This window comes from Sphaerodactylus townsendi, linkage group LG08 (assembly GCF_021028975.2).
Source record: "Sphaerodactylus townsendi isolate TG3544 linkage group LG08, MPM_Stown_v2.3, whole genome shotgun sequence".
NCBI classification, from domain to species: Eukaryota; Metazoa; Chordata; class Lepidosauria; order Squamata; family Sphaerodactylidae; genus Sphaerodactylus; species Sphaerodactylus townsendi.
The window spans coordinates 31,381,344-31,408,882 of NC_059432.1; the positions used below are offsets into that span (position 1 = coordinate 31,381,344).

At 41.2% G+C, this 27,539-nt stretch overlaps 1 protein-coding gene across 5 annotated transcripts in view; it reads left to right on the forward strand.

Moving 5' to 3' along the window:
- PCDH15 (protocadherin related 15) overlaps window positions 1-27,539 on the forward strand; it is a 904,280-nt gene that overhangs the window by 708,795 nt on the left and 167,946 nt on the right. For all 5 annotated transcript variants that reach the window (XR_007245346.1, XM_048507034.1, XM_048507035.1 and 2 more), the window contains 2 exons: window positions 16,416-16,721; window positions 18,345-18,569. Coding sequence is in view for 4 of the 5 variants with exons in the window: in XM_048507034.1 (XP_048362991.1) it covers window positions 16,416-16,721; window positions 18,345-18,569 (531 nt within the window). In the remaining variant the exon portion in view is untranslated. The remainder of the gene's footprint in view (window positions 1-16,415; window positions 16,722-18,344; window positions 18,570-27,539) is intronic.

Consider the following 27,539-nt stretch of genomic DNA (forward strand, 5'->3'; position numbering starts at 1 on the left):
GCCAGATTCAACTGGTTGTGGTGGGTTTTCCAGGCTGTGTGGTCGTGATCTGGTAGATCTTGTTCCTAATGTTTCACCTCTGAAGATGCCAGCCACAGATGCAGGTGAAATGTTAGGAACAAGATCTGCCAGACCACAGCCACACAGCCCGGAAAAAGCTACCACAACCAAATAGTTTTTGCAGTATGAAATCCCAGAAACAGCACACGGAATGGGCAAGGCTGCCTCTCTGTAACTTCGGTTTAGCCAAGAGCCTTGCTAGTTTAACTGCTCCACAATGACCTCTTTGTGACTACCTAGGGGTTGCTAGTTTGCTGAGTTAGCAAATCTGGCCCAGACCCACGTACAAGCTCTGGAGTACATTCCTTTTGCTAAACTCTATTTATCCAGTTCCTCAGCTTCTTGTTCCTTATTCTTGAGGAACTCTGAGGCATTCTTCTCCTGCATCCTTCTGGCAGAAAACAGAAAAATGTGGTCTGTTCAGTTTTTTTAATCTGGCCTGGGGGTAGTGGTGGTGTTTGGGTTTTAACTGATATTGTTCATTTTAACTGTTTCAGCTGCCTTGAGGATTTTATATATTTGAAAGTCAGACTATCGATATTTTAATAAATAATGTGGGAATTGAAATGTGTGGATGATTTATAGAACTCACAGATCCAACTTTGTGTGTCTCCTACAACTTGCAGGGTGGGGGGAAGAGAAGTAGTAGTAGAAGAAGAAGAGTTTGGATTTATATCCCCCCTTTCTCTCCTGTAGGAGACTCAAAGGGGCTTACAATCTGCTTGCCCTTCCCCCCTCCAAGCAGTGCCTGTGGTGGAATTGGGAGACTGAGAGAGCTCCGAAAAGCTGTGGCTAGCCCAAGGTCACCCAGCTGGCATGTGTGGGATTGTATAGGCTAATCTGAATTCCCCTGATAAGCCTCCACAGCTCAGGTGGCAGAGCTGGGAATCAAACCCGGTTCCTCCAGATTAGATACATGAGCTCTTAACCTCCTACACCACTGCTGCTCAAAGTGATGCAACTTTGTCTTGGTCCTGCTTTTCCCACTTCAGCTTCACAGAGAGATTGTTTGTATGGATGCAACATAAATCAAACTGAAGCTTGCAACTAGTCGTGATCTCCCAGAATGTTCCCCAGTGCTCTGCAGTTATAGTAGTTTTTGTTCTGAAACACAAGTAGCAAATACAAATGTTATAGATCAAGAAAGGATTGCTACTGTTTTATAGTATGTGAAGAAACATCAATTAAGCTAAAAGTCACAGACGGGTGGATGAGTATGCCCTGCTTATGTATTTATTTAGGAAATGTGGTGGCTCTTCAGCTCAGAGTGGCTAACAAAGCAAACACAGAAACACTTGAAGCATAAAACATAAAATCACAAAGACATAAATAAAAGCCATCAGTACAATTCTTGATGAGCTCCCATGATGAGGCATAATAAGGTTATTCCAGAAATTATCAGAATACTCATCATAACGCTGCAGAAATAATAAAATGTGATATGTGCATTCTGTCAAGATACAGGCCACAATGAAAGAGCCGGCTAAAAGCATGGGTCCCTGGACTTAACCTTTCCTGAGGCATGCTAGTATTTGCATAGGGCTCCTTTGGAGGCCCGCAACAGCTATGTTCTTTGGCCAGTCAATCAGAAGGCTCTCCAGGCTGCTGGTAAGTGGATAGGATAGGAAGACCCAAGAGAACTAGTTTTCCCTCTGCCCAGCATTTAAATTGCTTGTCAGCACACTTGGGCTCATTCCGCACATGCAGAATAATGCACTTTCAAACTGCTTTCAGTGCTCTTTGAAGCTGTGCGGAATAGCAAAATCCACTTGCAAACAGTTGTGAAAGTGGTTTAAAAATGCATTATTTTGCGTGTGCGGAAGGGGCCTTGGATTCTGCAACCAAGAAATCAGAAGGGGATTAAGATTAGGAAGGGCATCCATGAAGGAACAAGAAAAGATTTTTAAATTTAAGGATGTGTCACTGGTGACCAAGATCAGGTTAATTAATGCCATAGTATTTATTATTACTATGTGTGGATGTGAAAGCTGGACAGTGAAGAAACCTGACAGGAAAAAAAAGTAGTTTCTTTTGAAATGTGCTGTTGTAGAGAGAGCTATGGATGCTGTGGACTGGCAAAAAATAAATAAATCAAGTGGATTCTAGATCAAATCAAGCATGAACTTGTCCCTAAAAGCTAAAATGACTAAACCGAGTCTGTCATACTTTGGTCATGTAATGAAAAGACAGTAGTCACTGCAAAAGACAATAATGCTAGGAAAAGTTGAAGGCAGCAGAAACAGAGGAAGAGCCAACATGAGATAGATTGACACTATAAAGGAAGCTAGTCTCTCTATTTGTAAGACCTAAGCAAGGCTGTTAACTATAGGACATTTTGGAGAACATTGATTCATAGGGTCACCAGAGTAAGAGGTGGCATATTTGACGGCACTTAACACACGTGTGCTTGGGTGCCTTCCCACCCACTCCTTATTTTTGGGTTCGCATATGTGCTGCTCATGGTTGTGGGTTGGAGTTTGGGTTCCTCCATTTTGTCCTGCTTTCTCACCACAACTTGTCAGGCTTGTTTTGGCATTGGAATAGATTCATTTGTGGACAGTTGGGCCCATGATCCCAGTTGGGTGTCCTCTTTAGGGACCTTGGGGTTGGAAGCATAGCAAATCATGCCAGCTCGGGGGCTGACAGGTTGTCCTCAGGTCTGGTGTCAGGGCAATACACAATGCCCTGCACCCAGGTATCCCCATCTGGCTGTCATCCCAAGGTCTCCCATCAACAGGAAAGCTAAGTAAGAGGATTCACTTCCCAATACCAAGCCAAACCTCCTCAGCTGCAATATATAAAAGTGTCTCCTGTTTTATGGATGCCATGAACTTCAGTCAAAAGCACTGGTAAAGACACCTGATACCTATATGTCAGCAGGTTAAATAATAGAGGTCCTCTGGGGTGTATCATTCCAAAGTTGATGTGTCACCACTGAGACACCCCTTTCATTGGTCACCTTATTTCTGTAGGTGGGGGGACCGAGAATCAGGACATGGAAAGACTATCTTAAATGAAAAAAATGTGATGTGAAATTTAAATGTGCTTTTTTTCTTTGCTTGATTTATTGTCTGTCTTAATACTTAGTTGTTGAGGTGCATCAGTTCTGATATAAGCTTCTCACAAGTACTCGAGGCATTTTACTGCCATTGGGACCCATCACTCACTCGTCCAGGTTTGGTTTCAGCCATTGTGCTACTAGCAGTTGCTGTCTGTTAGAATTCAGCCATGTACAAACACACGTGTATCTCTTCAGAAGTGGGAGCAAGGAAGTGTGGGGCCACAGGAAACTTGACTGTAACCCAGAAAGTATGAAAAATAGTTATGGAGCCAATGTATTCCTATGTAAAACATACATAAATAAATAGGCCGAGAAGCCTCTGTGGGGCTATGTAGACTTACACCACCTTTTTGGTGACTTAAGTCTAAACCAGGGGTAGGGAACCTGCGGCTCTCCAGATGTTCAGGAACTACAGACATCCAGCCTCTATCAACTTATGGCCAATTGGCCCATTGCTGGTAGAAGCTGATAAGGAATAGCTGGACCTGAATTTTATCTGGAGAGCCGCAGGTTCCCTACCCCTGGTCTAAACCAACCGCTACCAGCGTAAGGCCAAGAGGGAGCTGGCTAAAATCAGCTCCTCCCCCAGCCATGCCCCCAGACCTCCCCCAGTGTGCCAGCAGCAGTGGAGGGACACTGCCACAATGTCCTGTGCCGCATTCCACCACTGGAAAGAATGGGAGCAGCCACATGCCAGTGGTTTCACCCCTCCACTGGGGTAAGTGACCCAGGTAGGACAAATACACTGGAGCAGCCACGTATGGCTCCTTTGGGCAGATTCCCCCCCCCCTCCTTTAGATGGGGCTGAAAATCTCTTTTGTAGCTGTTGTAGTAACATGATCATTCAAAGGCTTTCTACGCCCCTCACCACCAATACAAAATAAAGACATTATTGGGAAAATGTAAACAGATCTCTTCCACTTGAATGTAAAAATGCCCTTACTTGAACATGCTTTTGGACAGCAATGCTGGAAACAAAGCAGGAATATTTCATGCAGATATAGGTTCACCCTAACTACAATCAGTGCCTAAGAAATATCAGGCTGTAGCAATAGATTGCACAATAGGAACTAGTAACAAGTGATAATATCCTATGAAGCAAAAGAACTCTCAGCTGGAGTCCTTGTAGGCAGTTCTTTGGAAAGCCTCCTGCTGGGCGTGGGAAATGCAAAGAAGATTAAACGATCCAAACTAAAAAGGACAACTCTCAAAGTGTTGTTGGTTGCATTTGGAATCCTTTTAACTTGGCACAGTACTGACTCAACTGTGACAATTGGAGTTGTACCAGATTCCCCACTGTTCTTTTAATTTTTTGTTGGGATTGCCCAAAGTCAATTTTGAGAGCAATATCTTTCTATTTGTAAAGAAAGAGAACCACTGTGAAGCAGAAAGATTCAAGAGTTTAAATGTGTGCAGCTGACAGTGAAGTTCAACCACTGTGAACTACTTTTCTTCCAGCTATTCTAGTATGTAAAACATTCAACTATTTGTTCAAAAAGTTGTATCTGCATTGATTTGTAAGATCAGGCATAATATTTACAACTGGCGCATTGGGGAGGAATCACTCAGTTCCTCATCGTAAGTTGTGGAAATAAGACATGTTAGTACAGAAGGGATTATTGCTTGTTTTGTTGCCATTTCCAACTGAATGTCTTAAAGTTTCCCTGCAACCAAGTTATTGATTGATGCCTTCTGCTCCTCCTGAGTCAGTATTTCATTCAATTTTCCCCATTCTGGCTAATGCTTCTTGTTTGATAATGCATAGTATTATGCAGACATATTTGACTCTTCTCTTCTTCCTTTGATTGAGTTTGAGCATCCCCCTCCCCCCCCTCAACCGGCCATGCTGAGCTGCAGAAGCAGGAACATCGGGAACCAGTGAGTAGAAAACTGGGGTGGGCGGGAGAAAAAGAGAAAGTAATGAGTGTTTTTAAGACTGGGAGGATATGAGCAAAATTGACAAGTGTGAGTGTGAGGGACTGAGAAAGAAAGAGAAGCTGAGGACAGCTTATGTATGTGTGTGCATGTGGGGGCAAAGGAGAGAGGAATGGAGAAGAGAGGGAAATTAAAGATAGTGTTTGTGTAGGTATGTTTGTGTGAGAGAGACCAGAGGGACACAGAAAAAATGCTGTGTGAGAGAGGGGGGGGGAGATCTTGTGGAAGAAAAGAATGACAATAGGGGTTAAGGGAACCAATAACAAGAGAAACACAAGCATTGGGGGATGGAGAACTAAAAAGACGGAAAGAGAGAAAAAAGTGAGAAAATAGAATGGGGGAAAGGGAAGGAAGCAAAAGCAGGAGGATATGTGACCCCATTCCCAATTTCCTTATGAGCTCTCAATTGTACTATTTATTTGCAAGGTTTATATCCCACCTTTCTTCCCAGTTAGAGCTACAAACTTGGCTGTAGTTAGTCTACAACGTTTCCATGCACCCTTTATGAGGTATCAGTTCAAGCAACTTCTGGAAACCTTTCTTCCTGCAGCACAAACTAATTTGGAATCTAGGAATATGCCATGCATACATACTGTTGAATGAATGGTTTGTTTGTTTTTGAGATTTCTGAATATTCAATCTTATATATTTAATCAAAGCTTAATAGGCCAATCCAGACAGGGACAGGGAAGAAGCCACTCCTTCTCCTATCAGGTTCTCCTGTGCCACAGGCAGGAAGAAAACCACAAAATCCTCCTGTCTCCATGAAACCCTGTAGGAAAAAGGACCTTGTGCCATGAAAATTGTGGCACAAGTTTGGGGCCGGCTGTGGTGGTGTCCAGAGGCTGAAAGTCCAGTGGAAGCCACCTGCTGTTGACTCCACCCCTGGAAAGCCTTCTCCCTGTCCGTACGGAATTCCACACCAGATGGGTGCTGCGGTTGCCCACACTTCTAGATTGGGCTTCTCAGAGCTCTGCAGCCCCCTCCCCCCGAGACATTGGTGCCCTCACTGCTGGTGGGGATGTCCCTGATCTGGTGGGTGCCCTCACTGCTAATAGGGTGGGCACCCTCCATAGGTGTGAGTTCACGCCACATCCAGTGGGGGGATTCACCCCCCTCTTTACTGGGCTCTAAGAATCTGTGTATCAGAAATGATCATTTCTGTGTGTGAAAATATTGTGTGTGTGATATAAATAAATGCTATATGGATAGAAGTACTAGTGGGAAGATGCAAAAGAGTGCAGTGTGAGTCAAATAATTATCAAATTATTCCTACTCATATACGCTAGCTTGTATAATTCATTTATGGCTTAGCCTTGAAGAGCTAATGGGCCATCCTGTGTTTATGGTGATAAAAATTTTTTTATAGTGTGTCTGTTTCTTTCACTTGGTACATAAATTATATGAGTTGTTTGCATGTTTGTGTTTTTAATGTATAAATAACTGATCTGTGTTTCTGTAGCTTAGAAACATCTTTAATCCAGAGCATCATCTCCTCCTCCCATTAGGGTCCCTGACATGAGTTTAACCTGTAGGATGGGAATCTTGGGGGTTATGAACCACCCACCCACCATACAGGTGCTATATCCATCCTGCAACCTCATTTGGGCAATCTTTGTGATGAGGGGAGATCCCATTCCATTCTTTTATCATATACCAATGATGAATGCATACTGACTATCTTTCACATCCTGTTTATTGGACTTGCTTCATCATGATTCGATAAGCCCTTCAAAAGATATCTTTTAAATCTCTACAGCAAATTGTTGTTTATTATTTCCTTGAGTGAATTTTTTTATGGCAACCAGGTAGGCCTCTTAGGCTTTGTTTGCAATTTCCAAACTGGACAGGCTTAACTAACAGAGACAGTGGTATCTGCAGTTCAGTGGGATCTATTACTGGGACCAAAAACTATACTCAGTGGACTCAAAGGCTTTAAAGGGAGATCACTTTGTTTATTTGCTTAGAAAATGTTTGTACTGCCTATCCAGTGGAACCTGCCTGACACAACTTAAAAACAGAACATGATAAAAACATAAAACATTTATTACTGAAAGTTAAGCCTGGATTAAGAGAAAGGTTTTTGCCTGGAGCCTAAGAGAATAGCATAGGTGCCAGGCAAACTTCAAGGGAAAGGGCATCCCATAAGCCACTGTTGAAGCGCTGCTTCTAGTGTCCATTGGCTTCACCTCTGATGGCAAAGGGCACAGAGAACAGGGCTTCAGAGAAATATCTTAAAAATGTGAAGCTGCCTTATGCTGAATCAAACCACTGGGTCCATCAAGGTCATTATTGTCTACTCTAATTGACAGCATCATTTTTGGGGGCTCAGGCATTTTACATCACATACCATCAAATCCATTTAGCTGGAGATGCCAGAGACTGAACTGAAGACTTGCTGAAGGCCAACAAGAAGTTCTACCGCTGAGCCACAGTTCCTTCCCTATTAACTGGATTGGAAAATAAGGGAAAAGGCAAGCTGGTCTTTCAGGTACCATGTGGGACTTTAAAGGAACCAGCATTTTGAATTGTATCCCGAAAAAAGTAGGAAGATGGTGCAGGGCTTCAGCACCACAGTGATAACCCTTCATTTTCTGTCCCTTACAATAGCCTAGCTATTGCACTTTGGACTATATGAATTCTCTGGACTCCCTTCAAAGGCAATCCAAAATAGAGCACATTCCAATACTCGAACTTGGATGTTAGTGGAGCATGGATCATTTGTCTGCACAAACATAAGATAATTGCAACATTTGTAAATTAACAGGCGTGAAACCCTGTTTTTGAAGACCACAATATAAGTTAGTTAATTGTACATAGAATGTACTTATTGTGGTTGGGGACCCTAAAGTCATGGCAATTGTTTATTCATTGTTATTATTTCCCTTCTGCCATACTACGAGGTAGATATAACAACCTAGAAATGTGCAAAAGGGTGTGTTCATGTGGTGCAAATCAATTAGAAACATTAACTCACCAATTATTCCGTTGTCCTAAATCGGCAAGTATTAGAGTCAAATACTCCAGGTTGCTTTCTATGATACCTAGCGAGCTGGATGAACTAAGCAGACTATTGTTCTTATTAAATAATTCTGATGCTACATTCTGTGAAATGGCTGCGAACTTTCTGCTGGAAATATCCCACAAGCAACAGTATATATGAATCAACTTAATTTGTTATATGTTGCAAGTTTGTATTTTGATGCGATTTAGATGTGATTTTATACTTTTTATACTGTTTATGCCAAATAAAGGCTAAATGAATGAAAATGTTTATTCACCCAAGAGTGGGAGAGTCAGAGGAGACAGGAATTTTGTTTGAGCTGGAAAACTTGCCAGAGGAACTGATGAATATGAATCATAAGAATCCTGATGGGGAAGAGAGCTGTGGGCTATGTGCCTACTCTTTAGTAGGACTAAAGTATATCCCACTAGTGACAGGATTCCTAACTCTGGATTGAGGGGGATGAGACTGAAGCTAGTTCCCAGTTTGTTTCTCATCCCCAGTTCCTTATTCACATTTCCTAGTTCCTGAATCCTGATTTGGACAATTCAGAAGCTCTGCACCGCAAAATAGGGATTGGACCACCATGTATCATACACCTTCACATTCAGATGATTCTGCCTTCCAAGGACATATATGCTGCTTCCTGGTCCAAAGCCCAATTCTTGTTCCAGCTGGACCTGGAACCACTATATGTCATTTTTCAGGAGATTATCTCTGGAGTGCGAAGAGTGGTCCAAAGATTATTTGGGGTGCAGCTGGGCCCCAGGGTCTATATGTTCATTTGTCCTGGGTACCCCACTTTCAAGTGACTGGCACGGGAACTAGCATGCATCCTCTTGGAGGGCAAAATCCCCTGAATGTAGAGGTGCATGATATGTGGTGGTCCAAACTTTATTTTTGGGGTGCAGAACATTTAAATGTTCCAAATCTAGAACTAGGCAATTTAAATAAGGAACTGGGCACTACAGTCAAACAAAGAATTGGGAATCAAATTCAACCTCCTTTGATGGGGAGGGTTGCCTAAGTAGGGAGAAGTTTTAAAGGTGGAATATTCCTTTTTTATGGATTCAAACACTTTGGCCAGATGTGACAGATGAAGCCTCCTCATCCTTTGTAATGGGGTAGTACAGTGTGATAGGGATTTGTTTGTTCCATTTAAATTAACTGTCTTGAAATATAACTTCGCTAGACATAAGTTTCATTTTATTTCCTTAGATCTATATCTCCTAACTATGATGGCTATTTGCCATGTATATTCTCCAATTTAATCTTCAGTAATAAAGCTTCTATGCCACCTTGCTGCCTCCAGAGGGTTTTCCAGTGATGTGGGGAGACAGGGGAAAAAAAACCACTATCGGAAAGCCCTCCGTAGGATTGGATGGACTTACTTCACCTAAAAAAGTCGCATAAGTGTGAGCCTCGGATCATGGCATATCTGACTTCAAAATTCAGGGTGAAGCCAAACAACATTGGCTCCACACATGGGAATGTTCCAACATGACACCCCTGTGCCAGCATCCAATTGGAAGCAAGCATAACTTTGCAGTGACCCCAACTTCCATGTTTCACTGTTGCAGAGCTGAGGGATGGCCAGCCATCTATGCCTTTGCCTCCTCTGTTGGCAGGGTGTCCCTTATGCTGGCGGAGGGGGAAAATACATCAGTGCAGCCCCACACTGGTTACACAACTCAATTCAACCCTCCCCCCAGAGGAGTGTGCTGTAAGAAACCATACCATTTTATAAAAGAAGCATTCAATTATTTTAGACAATACAAATCTGCAAAATCTTCTTATATTTATGGATATAGAATGTGTCAATAGAAAGCCATATTAGAATTTGAGAGATTTTCCATAGTAGGATTAGGAAGATTTATCTGTGCTATTTTAGGCGTTTTAATTTATTTTATCAAACCTGGGTTGTTGTTTTTCTAATCAGACTATGGTGTTCTTTTTACTTTTCCCCCTCTGCTTATTCTCCCCTGTAGCATACTTCCCTTTCTAATAGAAGACCTATATCTTACTCCCCCAAAAAGCTTCCTTTCTAAACATGTGCTGACCACTGCAGTTGTTATTTTATATCCCAAGGTTAAATGATGATCTAATTCCAGTGTTTTCCCACCCACTGGATGGCTTCATCAAATATTTAATTCTACATTACCAAAGGGTAAAAATCTACAATACTGTATGAATGACTCTAAAACAAAGGTTAATTGAAAAAGATTCTGGATAAATGCTGGATTCGTGGAGTATTCCTGATGACAAAGGAATTTCTTTAATGGAAATCCACAATTTAAGAAATAAGTACTACACACCAGGGAATATAATAAGGATACTATGCACGTATTTCCCCATTGACCTTACCCTCTCTATGGTACTTTTCACAATACCATGGCCTGTTACCATTTTTGTGCTTTAAAATCAGCATAGTAAATGTGGCTATTGCCACATAATTGACACAGTGAGAGCACAGCTTTCTTCGTCATGAAGCTTCTTGGATCTAAGCCCCATATATTTTCTTTATAATGGAATTTGAGGGCATCATATTTAAATCTTAATCTTATAGTTAGTTCTTAATGTGTCAGTGCCTGCAAATATATTTGCACTGTGCATTTTAATCTGTAAGTGTAATAGCAGAATGTTGTTTTATTAGCTTCCTAGTCAAAACATATATATTTACAGTGAGGTCACTAACTCCAGCTTTTGTTTTTAAATGAAGTGAGCAGAAAAGATGCAGACTATAAGGAAGAGAACTGAAGGTTATTATACGGGATCAGCAGCTCCTATGCAAGGACTCATTGGATTACCTCACACATTATAGGTGACATGCTATTTAGAGAGATCCGTGATAAAAACTTTGGTCACATGTTAAGTATGGATTCCAAAACTCAAATAAGTGCTATGAAGGTCAAATTCTTAAAGCTGTAAATTACTTTTTTTTACACAAGAGGTGTTGTATTTTTGTGTGTTTTGTTGTCATTCACTTTTTACTATGTTTTGTATACTAGGGGCATGCATTGGGCAAACTCAAATCAAGTGCCACTAAATACTTTATCAAAATTTGAGGGGCTTATCACCCAAAAAAGTGGGTATGGTTTGAGGAAGCAGAAAAATTGATATTAATTAATGTAGAATGTTTTTCAGCACTATTCAGGCCACTTTGGCTCTGGGCATTTCCCCACTTACCTTCGTCCAAAGGTTGCTGCACGCAACTCCCAGCACGCGCCATTTCTGTGCGGGGTCATCAAAAGGCGCCATTTCAAAAGGTGCCAGGAATGACGGGTGCTGATGGGGCACGACAGCGGCAGTGTCGGGGCGGCTCCGTTGTCGCCACCCCTGTAGTGGTGAGTGCTGGGGGACCCCGCGCTACTTGAGGAGAGTAGCGCGCGGCTTAAGTTAAGTGGGAAAACACCCTCTGTTGTCATTTTTTTAAAAAAAATCTGGAAGGGAATCCCTTCTTTCTCTCCCTCTTCTCCTCACTTACCTGCTGGCTGAGTCTCAGAGGCAGCAGGCAGCACTGAGTTGAACACTGGGCTTAGCTTGACTGAGCCCAGCATGCAGCTCTCCTCTGCCACTCCCTCTGAACTCCACATGGGTCACAGTGGTGCAGAGCTGAATGCTGAGCTCAGTCAAGCTAAGCCCAGTGTTCAGCTCAGTGCTGCTGTCTCTGAAGCTGCCATCTCCAAAGTTCATATGGGTCTTGGTGGCAGCACAAAGCCCAGTATTCAGTTCACTGCTGCCTGCTGCCTCCAGGACCTTCATGGAGTTCAAAGGCTGCTGGAGTTTTTCCAAGTTTGGGTTTAATAGGATCACCCCCCCCCCCAAAAAAAATGAATATGTGAAAAAGGCCAGTATGGAGAGTCACTTCTTTTAGATTTTTCAAAAATGTAAATGTCTATTAACGTGAACCCCCCAAAATACAAAAAAGTGCACACCTTCCTGTGCACAGCAGATAGACACATCAGAAGATGTTGCAGACAATTTAAAAGAACTTGTTTGTTACCATTTTGACTGAGTTTAAGAAAGGTTATCCATCCATTCTTGGAAGGAGCACACCAGTTATCAAAGACAACCTTTCATAAGTGAATGAGTACTTTGGATCCGTGAGTGAATGAACACTTTGGATCCAACCCAGGGAGAGTACTGTCCCAAAATATGCACCATCTCATTGTTCCTTTGTAACAGTCACTAGCAAAATGTAGCAATTGAGCAAAGGATTGCTTATTCATAGGATTTTTTAAGAACCCGAATTCCTATTCAAGCAAAGCTTCACTTTAAGACAATACATTGATTTAGTGTCCAATATCAACAAAACCACTTCCAGATAAGTCCAAGGCAAATATAGCAGTATTTATCTCACTCCTCCATGTGATAATTCCGTACACAGATATTAGCTGAACTGTATGGCTGCTTTCACAACAAAGAGATGTGCAACTATTTGCCAAACTACAGCTTGTATTCAAATTGTAGCACTTGGCTTTTCTTGTACAGGAATTTGGAATATGTTGGAACAGAATATTTTAGGGCTGAAAAATTAGAACACTGTTAATAGTCTACATAGATCAGTTGGTGCTTTTTATTCTTGATAGTGATAGGAATTACAAATGTACATAGCCTAGCCCAATATATATGAGGGTGTTTGTGTAGAATTAGGTATGTATCTTATTTTAAAAATCAGAACTGATAGCAGGAGAAGAACTAGGATACCACCTCCATATTTTTAAAAAAGAAATACTCACATATGCATATATCTATGATTATTTGGTCCATGTTTATTTTACACCTAGGTATGTGCTCCCAAATCTGTGGTCCAAGCTTCTGGCCTTTGCCATAGTTTGTGGCATAGAAAACTGTAATTAATTTATGGCTATAAAAGGGCTGGCCCTTGCAGTACAGATTACAATCCTAATACCATTTTCTTGGGCATAAAATATGACTTGCTTCTGAGCAGACCTGCTCTCGGATTGCTCTCCTCATTTTGTAGGAATGGTCCATCAATTGTTAATGATCGCTACTAAAGTAAGGTTCCATGTTCAAAACAAGTACCAAATGGAGGGACAACTAAGAAAAGATAATTGTCTTCATGCATCCTAGTGATTTTCTAGATGATCACTGTTGGAAACAATGTAAAACAATGTAAAAAGAGATGAGCATTTCTGTGGTGAATTTTCTCTTCTTGTGTAATAAAGTGCATAAATTAAAGTCACAATTGGACCTTTCTGGAACAGTAAACAATGGTCAAAACCTTGCAACAGCTTCTTGCTGCCCTCCCTTTAATGTGAGGAGAGGAAAACGTTCCTGATCTACTGTACTGGAGGAACACATGCAGACAGTTTTATATCCTTGTGGAACTCTATGCTGTTAAAACTTGAACCATCAACCTTGGCTTTATTCTTTACCTTTTAGTGACGGGAGTGGTCTGTTTATTTCTTCCTGATTAAAGTTTGATCCACTTAAGTTGTCATTGTGTAGGAAACAAAAAACTTCTTATATAAAGTGTTTCAAAAATGTTTTTGTCCCTTTCTTTGTAATGTTTAGTCAATTCAGTTTATGTAATACAACTTTGATGAATTCTGACATGCAGAAGGTTCTTAAAAGTCTTCATTTTCTCTACAGACATTTTGGTACAAACTTTTGGGGATCCAGATTTCTAATATGTCTTTTTATTTCTATCAACAGTTAGAAGACATTTTTCCTTCCATGATGAATTGCAAAATGCATGTTTACACAACTTAATTTGGCAGTTTAATTTTAGATAGTGATAAATCTTTTTAAATTGACTATTGTCTTAATGGGGGTTGTAATCCTGTTAGCAGCTGTTTAATTGCTTTCAAGTTGCCCTTGTTCAAAGCAAAACTATCTGAGAATGTGCATCGGTTTTACTTGCACATCTGGCATGGATTAAAACTGTGAATATATTGTATGCTGCTGCCACCTGAGTAAATCCCATCCCCCCATTATAGTTTGATCTTTTTTAACACTGTCTTTTTGAAAACAAAAATGTCTGGAGTCCATGCTTATAAAGAACAAGGTAGAAAAAAGCTTAGAAGACCCAACATTTCTGGGACTGCCAGTCCTGGACTGGTGTCTACCAGGTTAGTTAATCAAGGCCACAAAATAACAGTCAAAGACCACAGCCTTTCACTTCTTTCCCTCTAGCTCTGTGAACCTTCAGAGAGAAATAAAGCCACTAATGCTGATCGTGTTGTTGTAGTACAAAAGGAGAACAAGGTTGTGCTTTTATTAACAATTTTAATTAAGTTTTAATTGATTTCCATGAAGATAAATGGTTTAATTATAGTGAGGCCAACTCTGTTGGCCTGTTGGAGGCCAGCTCTGGAATCTGGCTGCTATCAGCGGCTTGGGAGTGGCCGGGAGCTCAGTGCAAGCATAAAATGCATGCTTGCCTAGCCCTCAACCTTCTCTGTTGCCCCTCCTTTTTGATGTGATTAAAGTGCTGAAAAGAAACCAAATTAAACAATGTCAGTCTAGTTGGTGGTATTCTGAGGCCTTTTGATATTCTGAAGCTTCCGGGCGTGTCAACCTATCTTACTAAGTGGGGCTTCCACAGTTCCAGATTTGCCTTCAAACAAATGATTGAAAATTGAATATAGACAAGTGCCTGTGTGTTTTAGTATCTATTAATTGTAAGAAGTAGCTGTAATGAATCAGAACATCGTTAAACAGAAGATTTTTACCTACTTACAACAACCACATTCCATCGTGTCCTTTGCCTGACAACCAGCTTGGGGACTGAAGCTAAGCATGCATTTGTTTTATATGTCTTGCTTGTTCACATCATATTGTTCAACCTGATTTGTTTTGGAAATTTCTGTAAATTTGAATGGGTTATTTTAGGGAAAAAAATGCATCATTAAAAAGTCCAAATCAATATATTCTGCTCTGAAATTACCCCTTTAAGCATCCTCCCATTCTCAATTGTAATAGTAAGCTTTTTAAAAAGGATCATTTAAGTATGATAATGCTTTTTTAGAACTATCTGGAACCCTAGAGCAGTGATAGCGAACCTTTTCGAGACCGAGTGCCCAAATTGCAACCCAAAACCCACTTATTTATTGCAAAGTGCCAATATGGCAATTTAACCTGAATGCTGAGGTTTCAGTTTAGAAAAAAATGTTGGCTCCAACGCGTGTGTTACTCAGGAGTAAGTTTGGTGGTAGTTGGTGGCTTTGCTTTGAAGCAACTATGCAACTCTTCCAACTGGTGAATCATGACCCTAGGAGGGTTTACTTAGAAGCAAGCCCCATTGCCAGCAACCGAGCTTACTCCCAGGTAAAGGATCGCGCTTTAGTTCTTGGCAGGAAAATCAGTGGGATTTAACAGCGCTTAACAGGGTTACCTACACTGCTTCCCCAAAACTAGGTCTTAGGTTTAATGCTAATAATCGAGCCCAGCGGCCCAGGCCAATCTAGATGTGGGGGCGGGGAGGGTGACTCTGTTTGCGCGTGCCCACAGAGAGGGCTCTGAGTGCCACCTCTGGCACCCGTGCCATAGGTTTACCGCCACCTAGAGGTATCTTGAATGGTTGAGCAAAACAGGTTTGGTGGGTTGAGCTTGGAATACTAGTGTTGGAGTAGGGGACAAAATTTGTCAAAGTATCCTATTTTAAAGCCTAGCTTTTATACTGAAGTTGTCTCATAATGAATTAAATAGCCTTTTTCCTTGAAAAATTTCAAGTGGATCCAGTCTGTGCTTCAAGAAGGGTAATGTTCTCAGTGATCCCACCATGGCTACAGCCTTGTTTATGTCCAATGAAGTTGGGATTCATTTGTGTCCATGGGTTGGGGTTCATGGAGTGGTGTTGACATTGGGTCAGGAGGATATGATAGCTAGTGACTGATTGAATAGGATGAAAATGTTTGCTTAATAGATAAAATATTAAACTCTGCCAGAAGAGAAGGACATGCAATCTTCTGAGAAGTTCGTCCTTCAAAATCCAGAGCTAATTTAGTAGAGTCAGGAATTTGAGTAAGTAACCATCATGGACCACTGCATCAACAGTTACTGTCTTATGACTGAATTACTTTCTGTACAGGTGGATTGTTTACCTTTACCTTCAGTCCCTAATGTACATTCACCTAAGTCTACCTGAAAACATTGCTGCTTCCCTTTTAGCCTCTTAGGCATTAGTGTCCAAGGGACCAATGCTAAGCAGGTCTAATCAGAAGTAAGTCTCGTGTTATTCAGTGGTGCTTATTCCCAGGAAAATATATGTAGACTATAGCCAAAGCTGCTTAAGGCACTTCTCTGCTAGGTTGCATCTGCCCAGTAAATTTAATGGCATCTGCGGAGGATCTCTGTGACCTATCATTGTTTTTCCCCCCTCCCTTTTAGGCTACAGACCCTGATGCTGGAATCAATGGTCAAGTCCGCTACAGTTTGGCAAATTTTAACCATCTTTTCCGCATCACATCTAATGGCAGTATTTATACATCGGTGAAGCTAAACAGAGAGAAAAAGGACTACTACGAACTCATTGTCGAAGCAACAGATGGAGCTGTAGATGCCCGTCGTACAACATTAACTCTGGGTATCAAAGTCCTAGATATAGATGACAATAGTCCAGTTTTTACCAATGCATCCTATACAGTGTCTATTCCTGAAAACATGCCCCTGGGCACAGTCTTCCTACGTTTAGAGGTAAGAGAGGCATAAGCTTCATGGATATGATCAGTTAGGGTGGGCTCTTTCATAACTTTGATGTGCCAAAAAGGTCCATCCAGTTAACAATCAATGAAAACAAAAGTGAACATTACTTATTATGGACGAATACATTAAAACTCCTGAATGTGCATTCCTAGAAATTATATTAGCTGTAACCTACATCAAGCAGAAATAAGTAATGGCTACAACAATATTAAAAATCTGGTTAATACTGAAATTCCCTGACCCAGCACTTCATTTGTTTAAATTGTATTTTTAAATTAACTTGCTAAATTATCACTCCCTATTAAGCTGAGCATCTATTTGAACCTAATGAAGTCCACCTTCTTTCTTACAATATTCATACAATGGTTTGCAGTACAATCCTAAGCAGAGTTATACCCAGTGTTGGAATTCAAATAATTTAACAACCGGTTCCGGCGGTGGGATTCAAATAATTTAACAACTGGTTGTTTACAAGCGCCATTTTAACAACCGGTTCTGCCGAGGTGGTGCGAACCTGCTGAATCCCACCACTGGTTATACCCTTCCAAGCCTGTTAGCATCACTGGACTTGGAAAGTTTAGCGTGCGGTTAGTGCGCTGCAAAGACTTCTTAGAGAGATGTCCTAAGCAGATCTACTCACAGTGCTGTTCAGGTCTATCCAGTGGGACTTATTCCAAGGAAAGTGTTCTTTGGATAGCACAGTTAATACAGCAACTTACTTTGTCTCATGTACCTTTACTGTAAGACAAAGAACTTCTGAGTACCTATGGGGAAGCATATGCATCATGATGCACGGATCTGTCTGTGTTCAAAGATGCTTATAAATTGACTGAACTTGAAGAGAACATTTTTGTGTGCAAAAACTGCACAGATGCGGACACAGTTTTCATGGCTTTCCATGAAAATGACAGACAGCAGAGTACTTAAAACATAAAGCATAATTTCCCCAAATATGAACACAACTGTGTAAAGTAGAATTGCAATAAATTCCAATGGAGAACTGCTGCATGCCTGCTTGCCTTTCCCAGGGAGATGCAAAGAATAATTTCTGTGAGCCCTGTACCATCACCATCCCGTCCACAGAGTCTTATGAGTCTTGAGACTCATTTTATTGATGAAATGCCCTAAATAGGCTATATCATAGTAATGAGCTTGCTACCTGAATTAGGTCTCTTGAGAGCCCAGGCCCTGATGTAGTGAACCCTTCCCTATTATGCATGGACCCTGGCCTGCTAAAGGAGTGATTGCAAGTGGCAAAGGAGAAATTGAAGAATTGGGTCCCTGGGGATAAGAGGGATAACTGGGTACATTGGTCAGAAAGTGGTAAGAAGCCTGTTAGTACATATCCAAAAGGATGGTGTAAGATAGGCTCAGTTGATCCTAATGATGATTCCTCGATGTATTTGATGATTTCTTTGTGTAGGCCTGATTGTTTCCACATTTTGCAACACCTTGGGGGGAAAGAGTGTACTTGTGTAACAGTTTATTGCTCATCTTGTAAAAATCCTATTTGAAAAATATTACTCAGATAAATTAGAAAAATAATAATTTGAACATGTAATATTTGTGTCTAATAACATGCATGGACCAACCTCTGTTCTTATTTTCTTATAGGCTAAAGATGTTGACCTTGGGTCAAATATTACTTTTGGAATAAGAACCCAAGAAGCACGGCAATTTTTTTCCTTGAACAAGTTTACTGGGGAACTGTCACTTCTAAAGTCCTTGGATTTTGAATCATTTGCTGGCACAGATGCAACGTTCACATTTTTAGTGGAGGCCTTTGACATGGGGGGAACAATGCCTCCGGGTCTTGCTACAGTGACAGTGAGAATAAGGGTAAGAGCTATTGTTTTCCTTAGCTTCTGAGGTAATCTGCTATGTGGTGCCATTAAAAAGAGGTCCAAATATGTTTTAGCAGAGCCAGAGAATACTAAGAGAATAGCCTTTATTTCCTTATTTTTCAACCATTCCTTCATTCTGCAATTGCATAAATTTGCAATAATAACTTGTTCACATTTTGAATGTTCAGTGTTAGCAAATTTAATTGCTTTGCAAATGTACATAATTACACAGTAGTGCCTTGGCACATAGATTTGTGTGTGACAAAATTAGACTGGTGAATCCTTTAAAATCCGCTGAAGATTGAAATAAAACGCTCAATAGAACTGTTTGCCAAAGTGGCAGCATCTATATTTCAGTTTAACTTTGCATAAATCCATAGCTTTCTGAGTCTCACATATGGATCAACTATTCGTGCGCATTACAGAGGAATTGCAGTTTTCGCTATGATGGAGCTCCCGCTTCATCAAAGGAATGCTTCTGCTGAATAAATGTTATTGCATTTGTAGTTTACTATGCAGTATGCCTTCATGGACCAAGTTCTTTTTGAACTGTGAGTGGACACCTCATGCTTTACAGTTATAGGCCTCAAAGTGAATTCTAGATGTGACATACGTATTTGGGAATGCATGACTCATGCAGATGTGTTGTTTGAGCAGAGCTGTGAGTTCTCATTGTTGAATGATTCTTCGGTTGTCAAGATTTGCTTTTACATTAATTGTGAAATGTCCTTAAGGGAATCTGCACATGGCTTTCTCCAACCCAGTATTTTATATCCTGCTTTTCTAGGGTGTTGGATTAAGGCTTTATGGAATCTTGATCAGCTAGCGATTCTTTTACATATTACAAAGAAGTATCCTTTGTTGACATTTGTTACTTCAGACTCCTTTTCCAGGCAAATTTCTCCTGTTTTCCTTACCTATACCTTTGAAGCCTTGTTTTCATTTTTGCTTATAAAATGCCCTCTTTTTATGTTTGCCCAGCCACATTTCATTTTTTTTTTAAATCCCAACATTTCTACTTATGGTATTGTTCTCAACCATAGTCCTAGTGCCAGGTTTAAAGGGATATGCCTACACAGAACAGGTTTTGAAAAAAAAATTATATTTTCTTTTTTTAACAACGTGCTTAGAGATTTGATTGAATGTTTTCCTTGACAAATGCACACATTCTTCTATAAAAATCTTAACATATGTACATTTAGTCCATCTGTATTAAATAAAAGCTGTTCCCTCCCCTTCAGGCATAGGCCCTGCCCTGAGACTGGATTCAGTGGTATAGCGCCAAGGGGGCAGGGTGGGGCGTGATGCCCTGGGTGTGCACCTGTGTAAGGGCGTGGTCTGGGTGTTGCGGGGCTGGTGGGGGCGTGGCAGGGGCAGAGGACACAGGCATGCCCCAGGCGCAGTTTCCCCTTGCTCCATCCCGGCTGGATTAATTTAAAGAATTCTGTGCTGCAGGATGTGACTGGGTGGGTTGATAGGTAAGGAAGAAGCATGGCAATTCCTCATTATGTAGGTCACGTTGATTGATTACTGTTTTTATTGTTTATTCTATTATACTTTATAAATATAAATATTTTGTGAACCACCTCAAGAATCTGGGTGACCCGATGTTCCAAAATCTGTTTTGGGAAGGTGGCCAATGCAAAACAAGTTCATTTGGAAATGATCAGAGTTTACCTGTAAAACAGCAACAAATGTCAGGATTTTATCTAATATTCATTGTTTTCTTTTATATACCTCACACAGTTTGTTTCTGATTGCACAGATGTTTCCTTTTCTACTCTGATATAAGCTGAATTAGCTTTTTTCTTTTGCAGATTTTTAGCGTGAAAATAGTTTTAAGAGTGTGATATTAGAATTGCTCTGACCAGCATAGCCCAGGATAGCCTGATCTAATCGTATCTCAGAAATTAAGCAGGGCTGGCACACATTACTATTTGGATGGGAGACAATCAAGGAAGTCCAGGATAGTTACACACAGGCAGGCAATGGCAAACCACCTCTGAACGTCTCTTGTCTTGAAACACCTACAGGGTCTGTAGTGGCAGGCCATCCACTGTTACTAATGTAACCAAGCACCTCCAAACTTAATGAGTTGGGCATTTCCTTGGAGGACCTGCTAATGCTAACAGAGCAGGAGGTCTATGGGGCTATCAAGAAGAGACTTTTTGACAGAGAGTTTCAACAGATGCTAGAGGAAGCTAATAAAACCTGTTCCCCGATCTCTCTGGGAATACCTATGGATAGACTAATTGCAGCCCAGTACCTTTATCTCCTGGTTGAGGCCCGGTGGCGTAGAGCAATCACCTTAGCTAGGTGTAATGCCCTGCCTTCTTCCTTTAGCCTTGGACGCCACCTTGGAATCCCACATAAAGAAAGGAAATGCCCGTGTGGCATGGGTTCTGTGGAAACAGTATCTCATATGCTGTTGGATTGTCCCTTTTATGAGATAGGTAGGAAGAAGCACATAATCCCCTTCCTGCATGGAAGTGAAGGCATTACAGATAAACAGAAGGTTATATATCTTTTAAACAGCCACAACTACGAGCTGTTGGAAGCGGTGGCTAAATTTTTAAATGGTGTTATTTTAACTCGTCAGAAATTGTAAAGTTGTAAAGGCTGTTATTATCTTGCTAAGCTAATCTTAAACAATCTATATGCCATTAAAGGTATTCGAAATCGAATCGAAATCGAACCAAGCACCTCTGGGTTTGGTCAGTAAACTCACATTGTTTAAAAAGCAAATAGCGTTTTATTAGAGAAAGTTAAAAAGATGTTTAAAGTAAAACAAATACAGTTTGGCCAAAACAGGATACACAGAGAGTAACAAAGCTAACTTATTACTTACTGAAGTCCTACTCAGCATAGCTGTTTCTTGAGGCCTTAAAGTTTCATAGTTTATAGCAAGTTTCTATCTGGCATGATGGGTGAAGGGGAAAAGGGGAAAAATTAACTAGTTTGTTCTTTTGGTACATGCTGTCCATAATCTGCTGACCCTTCACAACCAATCCTAGGGCCATTCATGGAATTTTCTAGGATATTAGTGTGTTGCTCCTCCCCAACAAAAATGAGCAGGTTACCCCTCCCTACTGTGAGATCTCAGCTGCAACAGATGGTTTAATTTAGCTAGCTTTGAAACTTGTCCTTGAGATAAACAGTGATTGGCAGTGGTGTAGCACCAAGGGGATGGGAGGGGCATGACACACCAAGCTTGTTCTGGGGCGGAGGCATTCCGGGGTGTGGCGGGGCAGGACGGGTGTGGCAGAGGCACAGGGGGCACACATGTCCCAGGCGCAGTTCCCCCTCACTCCAGCCCTGGTGATTGGAATGCACTCTGCACCTAACAGAAGCTACAGACTAGCTCAGGGGTAGGGAACCTGCGGCTCTCCAGATGTTCAGGAACTACAATTCCCATCAGCCCCTACCAGAGCCCCTGACAGAGGCTGATGGGAATTGTAGTTCCTGAACATCTGGAGAGCCGCAGGTTCCCTACCCCTGGACTAGCTAAAGCTGGAAAATTCCTGCAAGATGGATACTTTCTTAACAGGTTGACATATGGCAGAGTCCTCAAGGGCCAAAAACAGCCCCCCTGGAACAATACAAACACTGTTCCAGGGGTGCTGTTCGCCCAGCTACTGCCTCCACAATGAGGCAGCATCGTGCTTCCCCCCCACACACACACACACACCACCGAGGCAGAAACACTGTTTCCCTCATTGAGCGAGGCTTTGGGGAAACAGTGTTTCCCTGCCAGTTCCATGGCAATGGCATCAGGTTGGAGGTGCTGCTTTTTGGCATCTCCATTTCCCCCCACAGAGCTCCACAGGGAGAGAAGGTAAGAGTGGAGAACGAAAATGGAGGTGCCTCCATGGGCCATGGGCTGTGGCTGCTCACACCTCAGCATGCGAATGCTGGTGGGATGCAGCTGAAGGGCCCATGCAGAATCCGCCTATGTCTTGACAGGAAAAAAAAGTTAGAATCTGAGAATGAAGGCAGAGTGTTGTTCCTTTGGGCCTGTTTTTCCAGCAGCGATTCTTTCCTGTGATCTATGGAGCCTTCCACTCACACAAGAGGACCTTTGGTCCATTCTGCACAGCACAAATAAGGCATCCTTAGGACAGGAAAAAATATATCTTAGGGAGGAACTCCACACAGCTTTTTCCTCCAAGACGTTCTCACAAGTCATCTCCTGCTTGCTGTGCATAGCTTAGGATGTCTTATTTTTCCCGCCCATCCATTAAAGCTCACTTGTTAGTTTCCTCGGCCACTTGTGCTTGACATTTTGTTGGTACTGCAGGGATTCTCCTTGAGCAGGGATTCTCCATTTGGTGAAGGTTACTCCAGTGGTTTGTTCTGCAGGCTCTGCTGCAGGGCACCATTTTGGCCCGAAAAGTACATGGTTGTACTCAGCTTGTCCTGCTAATTACAGCAACATCTAGTTTTCCCTTTTTCTGTTGTTGTTCAATGAACTGTCTTCATGGATTCTGAAACTTTCTGCTTGTCTTTGAAGACAGCTCATCAAAGATCTAAAAATGGTAAAACTATATATTGCTAGAATAGGCAAGATGAGCTGAGCTCAACCATGTACTGTTATGGCTGAAAAACTCAGGTGGAAGGAAATGGCAGGTGAGGGGGGAAAGCCTCTTTCTCCTCTGATGCCTTTTTTGTCTGTGCTGTCTGAACAAAAAATTAGGAAGCAGCTTTTTAAAAGACGTCCCCATTATGCTGTGCATAATGGACCAAAAATAGAGTTGTTTGCTGGACTTGTCAAACAGAGGCCCGTTCCACACAGCAATAAAGACCGGTGTGGGGCTGGTAAAAATCCTGTTGTTGGGGAGGACTTTGCACAGCTACTGCAGCTGGAGCAAGGCAACAATGGCCCACCTCCCCCACAATGGCATTTTTCTGACATGCTCAGCAAGTCTTTTGAAAAACAGCAGCGTCCACTCAGTGCTGATTGAATGGCACCAGGTAGACACCACCATTTTCCCCACACTGCTTTAGTTCCCTTCTTACCTCCTCTTGGCTGCCATCGCTCTGTGGAGGCCAGGGGACATGCCTCCTGTACTCTGATCCTGGAGGTGTCCCCACGACTTAGCAGAGTAACAGCAGCCAGGAGGAGGTAAGAGGGAACTAAAGTGGCAGCCCCCGTGTGATGCCGCAGGGGCACCGGGACCATTTGCATAACAATGTGTGAACTGCCCAAGGGATGCACCGCCACTCCTGAGGCCCGTGCAGAACGGGCCATAGGCCTGCTATAGTCCCTTAAACAGCTCAGCCCTTTCACTGAGTTCCTTTTCTAGCATTACTACTGATTACACTTCAGTCTTTTCTTAGTACTGTCTTTTATTAAGGGACAACATAAAGATTATAACTAATAAGCCCCAGGATGCTTTATACATTTCTCCATGTGGCAGCTGTTATTGCGTGAAACTCGTTATCATGGCAACTCACTATTAAAATGCTCTCCCTGCGGAAAGAGCTGCCACAAAGAGCATTTTAAAGCAGACACCATTTGGCAGTCACAACATACTCACCAGCTCAAGCCTTTCTATTTGTTATGCTCTAACCATGCAAGTGGAATTGCCTGTCTACCCGTGCTTTTCATTTTGGACATTTCTGTATTTCACATCAATCAGCACTCATCACCACTGCCATTCAGAAGAATAATACTGATGTCTGTCATCATCATCCGGTCAGTTTCTGATGTGACCTGTAATATGTAGTGTTTCGGTACTCTTCTCTCTGAGGTGTGATTCCATGGATTGGGCCATAGAAATGAAGGCATCCAGACACAGCTATCAACCATTTTCCACAAAAGAAATATGTCATGGGAGGGTAAAAATATCCCACTTAAGAGAACACTTATTCCCTTACTGACAGCAGATTCATTTTTGGACAATTGTCAGACAATAGAGGAACTTTCAGACAGAAACTTCTGGGAGCATATATGGTAGCTGCCACTATTTTGCTAAATGTGTATCAGCACTGACGGCATCATTTGGGATTTTATTTCTATCCAAGACATATCAGTGGCAGCCCTGGTTGCTGTTCTCACTGCATTTTTTAAAAGTGTGTTGTTTTAGATAGAGTAAAGAGCTGCTTAAATTCCATGCCCTGTACCAGTGAATACTCTCACAATGCGATCTGCGCACCCAATTTTTCCCTTTGACTTTCAAGCTAACATTAGGCTTGGAGGATATTTGATATCAGAAATTTAGCAGGTGCAGTTTTTTGATGCATCTACTGCATTTTTGCCTTAGGCACAGTACTCCTCACAACAGCAGAAACTGTAGTGTACTGTATGTCTGAGCAGACATTCCATACATGCAGGTTTCTTATTCACGTGTTAATATGCACTTGATTAATTTCTGCCAGGTGCATCAAAAATGCTGTTTCATCAGTGTGTTTTATGGAATGAAGTTGTAACCTCAGCTCTATTAATAGGGCATCTTTATAATAAGCAAGCCATTTATTTACTTAAATATTTATACCCTACTTATATCCACAGCAGTTTATAACATCACTCCATTCTCTATTTTATCCTCACAACAACAAACCTGTAAGGTGGATTAGGCTGAAAGAAAGGCTAGCCCAAAGACATCCAGCGAGCTTCTAAAGTAGAGTGGGGAGTCAAACTTGGTTCACCCAGATCCTAGTCCTCCTATAACCACTATGCTACTCTACGAAGAGGTCAAAGTATTATTTGCTTGAACTAAGACTTAGTGCATATTCTAATACTGCCATATGGATACCATCTTTGGTTGTTGCTATGAAGCTGAAAAACTACTAATCAAATGCTGACAGCATCATTATAGGATTTAGTTTCTTCACACCATTGCAAATCCTAGATGGAGCTCATTGACAGTGGCATGGAGTGAACTGACCGATCTGTGTGTGGAGCCACTGTGCACAAAAGATCACTGATCACCACATGGTTATGGTGGTTATATGAAGTACTTATAAGTACCCTCCATACAGCAGTTATAACATTTTTGCTGGCCCTAAATATTGTGAGTCAAAGCAGAGTTGCTAAGCTTGGGGTAGTGTTGAAATAGTTACCCGATTCTGTCTCTATTATATAAAAGCATACATTGAAATGCATATGTTTTTGTACACATTCAAAGCAACTGTAATCAGAAGTTTCTCCTTCATAAAATTAATCTGTTCCTAATTTAGGTCGTAACTTTGAGGTACATCATTTCCCTAAATCCCCTTAGTGGATTAATTCATTTTATTGATTGGAAGTGGGTAAATGTATTTTTTACCATGTTTCAAAGCTACAGCCACTTCTAATGAGTCAGAGTTAGAAACATTAATAGCTATATTATATTCGTTCCAGCTCAGTTAGATTCCCCCAAGCTAGGCTCCTTCCAAGAAAATACTATTACATCCCTGCACAGGTAGCCAGATTCTATTTCCCTTACATCAGGGATAATTTAATCAGCCTAATATAATGTAATGAATCTACAGGGATCCATTAGCATTCACTGATGATTTTTGCCACAAATGAATGTTACTCTGCCTTAGGGAAGTTAAACTGTGTCTAACAGTGATTATATTTTGCCAGTAGAAAATCATACCTATATTACTGCAAACGCTTTAAATAAATGGATATTCCTGTTTTTCCCCAGTTAGCATATTATACTGTAAAAACAGTACTGTAAAAATTATGGATCTATATGTGATATGGTATCAACAAGCTATTTCATTGAAGAAGCTAAAATAGATTTCTTCGTGTTGCAGACTATCTGGAAATTGCTTTGAAAACTTGGCCACTAGAACTCAAATATATAATAAATTAGATCATACAGTAGTCAAGCTAGCGGCCATCTTAATAGTACTCTTGTCCAACCACTTGTATTGAATGAAGTCCAACAGTGCACAAAACTGTATGAAAAACCAATGCTGGATCTTACAGTTTTTGACTAAGTTAAAGTAAATCACTGACAGATCATAATAAGAAAAAAATGTCCACAATAACAGTCCGAGTTTTCTTTTCCTCTTTTCCCCCCAATTTGATCTGTGCCCCCCTTTCATTTATCATGATTCACTCTGGTGCTTATGACCTTGCACTTACGGCATTGAGTATCAGTACTTTTCTTGTACCCAAATTATCACATTATCCTAGACTTCCCACCTACATTTATGCCCCCCCCCATTTACATTGATCTCACTCCCATCCGATTTATTGCCTAGAAATGGGAACATAAAGTATATAGTTCAAGTTGGCAATAAAATATTTACTAGTTCTGACTATTCCTTCTTTGTTCATTCATTCTCTTTCATGGGTTCTATAACATATGTATTCAATACATCATTTTAGTGACAGTGCTATCTGATTCTTTTCTTTCTTCTGTTTTTCTTTGAGGGAGAAAAAGTGTCAGAATGCTGGACTGGACTTGCTAAAGAAGCATTAGTAATTTTTAGTCTCCTCAACTTCACTTTGGTGTTTAATTGTCTGCATAAGCCCTTTATTGCCTCATATACTTGACTGTGAACATTATTCCTTAATTTAAATAATTAGCTTCTTCAGGGCTTGCAAAACATTAAATATGAAAAAGAGCCCATTGTGCCATGTTAACAACATGACCGCAATTAGTTTAAGGTCTGTTTAGTTTAAATGGATAAAATAACAGAATTTTCATACTATAGGTCAGAAAAATGTCCAGAATGGGGTGGGGGGTGGGGAAGCACTCTTGTAAAGTTTTCTTAACGAAGCAAGGACTTCGCTGGCAATACTGTGTTTTGTTTACACATCACACTGGTAGATATACAATGCTATATGGAGCAGAGTGACACCCTTCTAAATATAGTATAGCCAGAAGTTTTAGAAGGGCATAACTATCCTTAGGACTTCATTGATATCCTCTATCCCAGACCAGTCTGAAATTAATTGTTTAGTATATGGAAAGTATTTGAAAAGCTTTCTGTTGTAGTGGGAATGAAAGTGCTACAGGAAGAT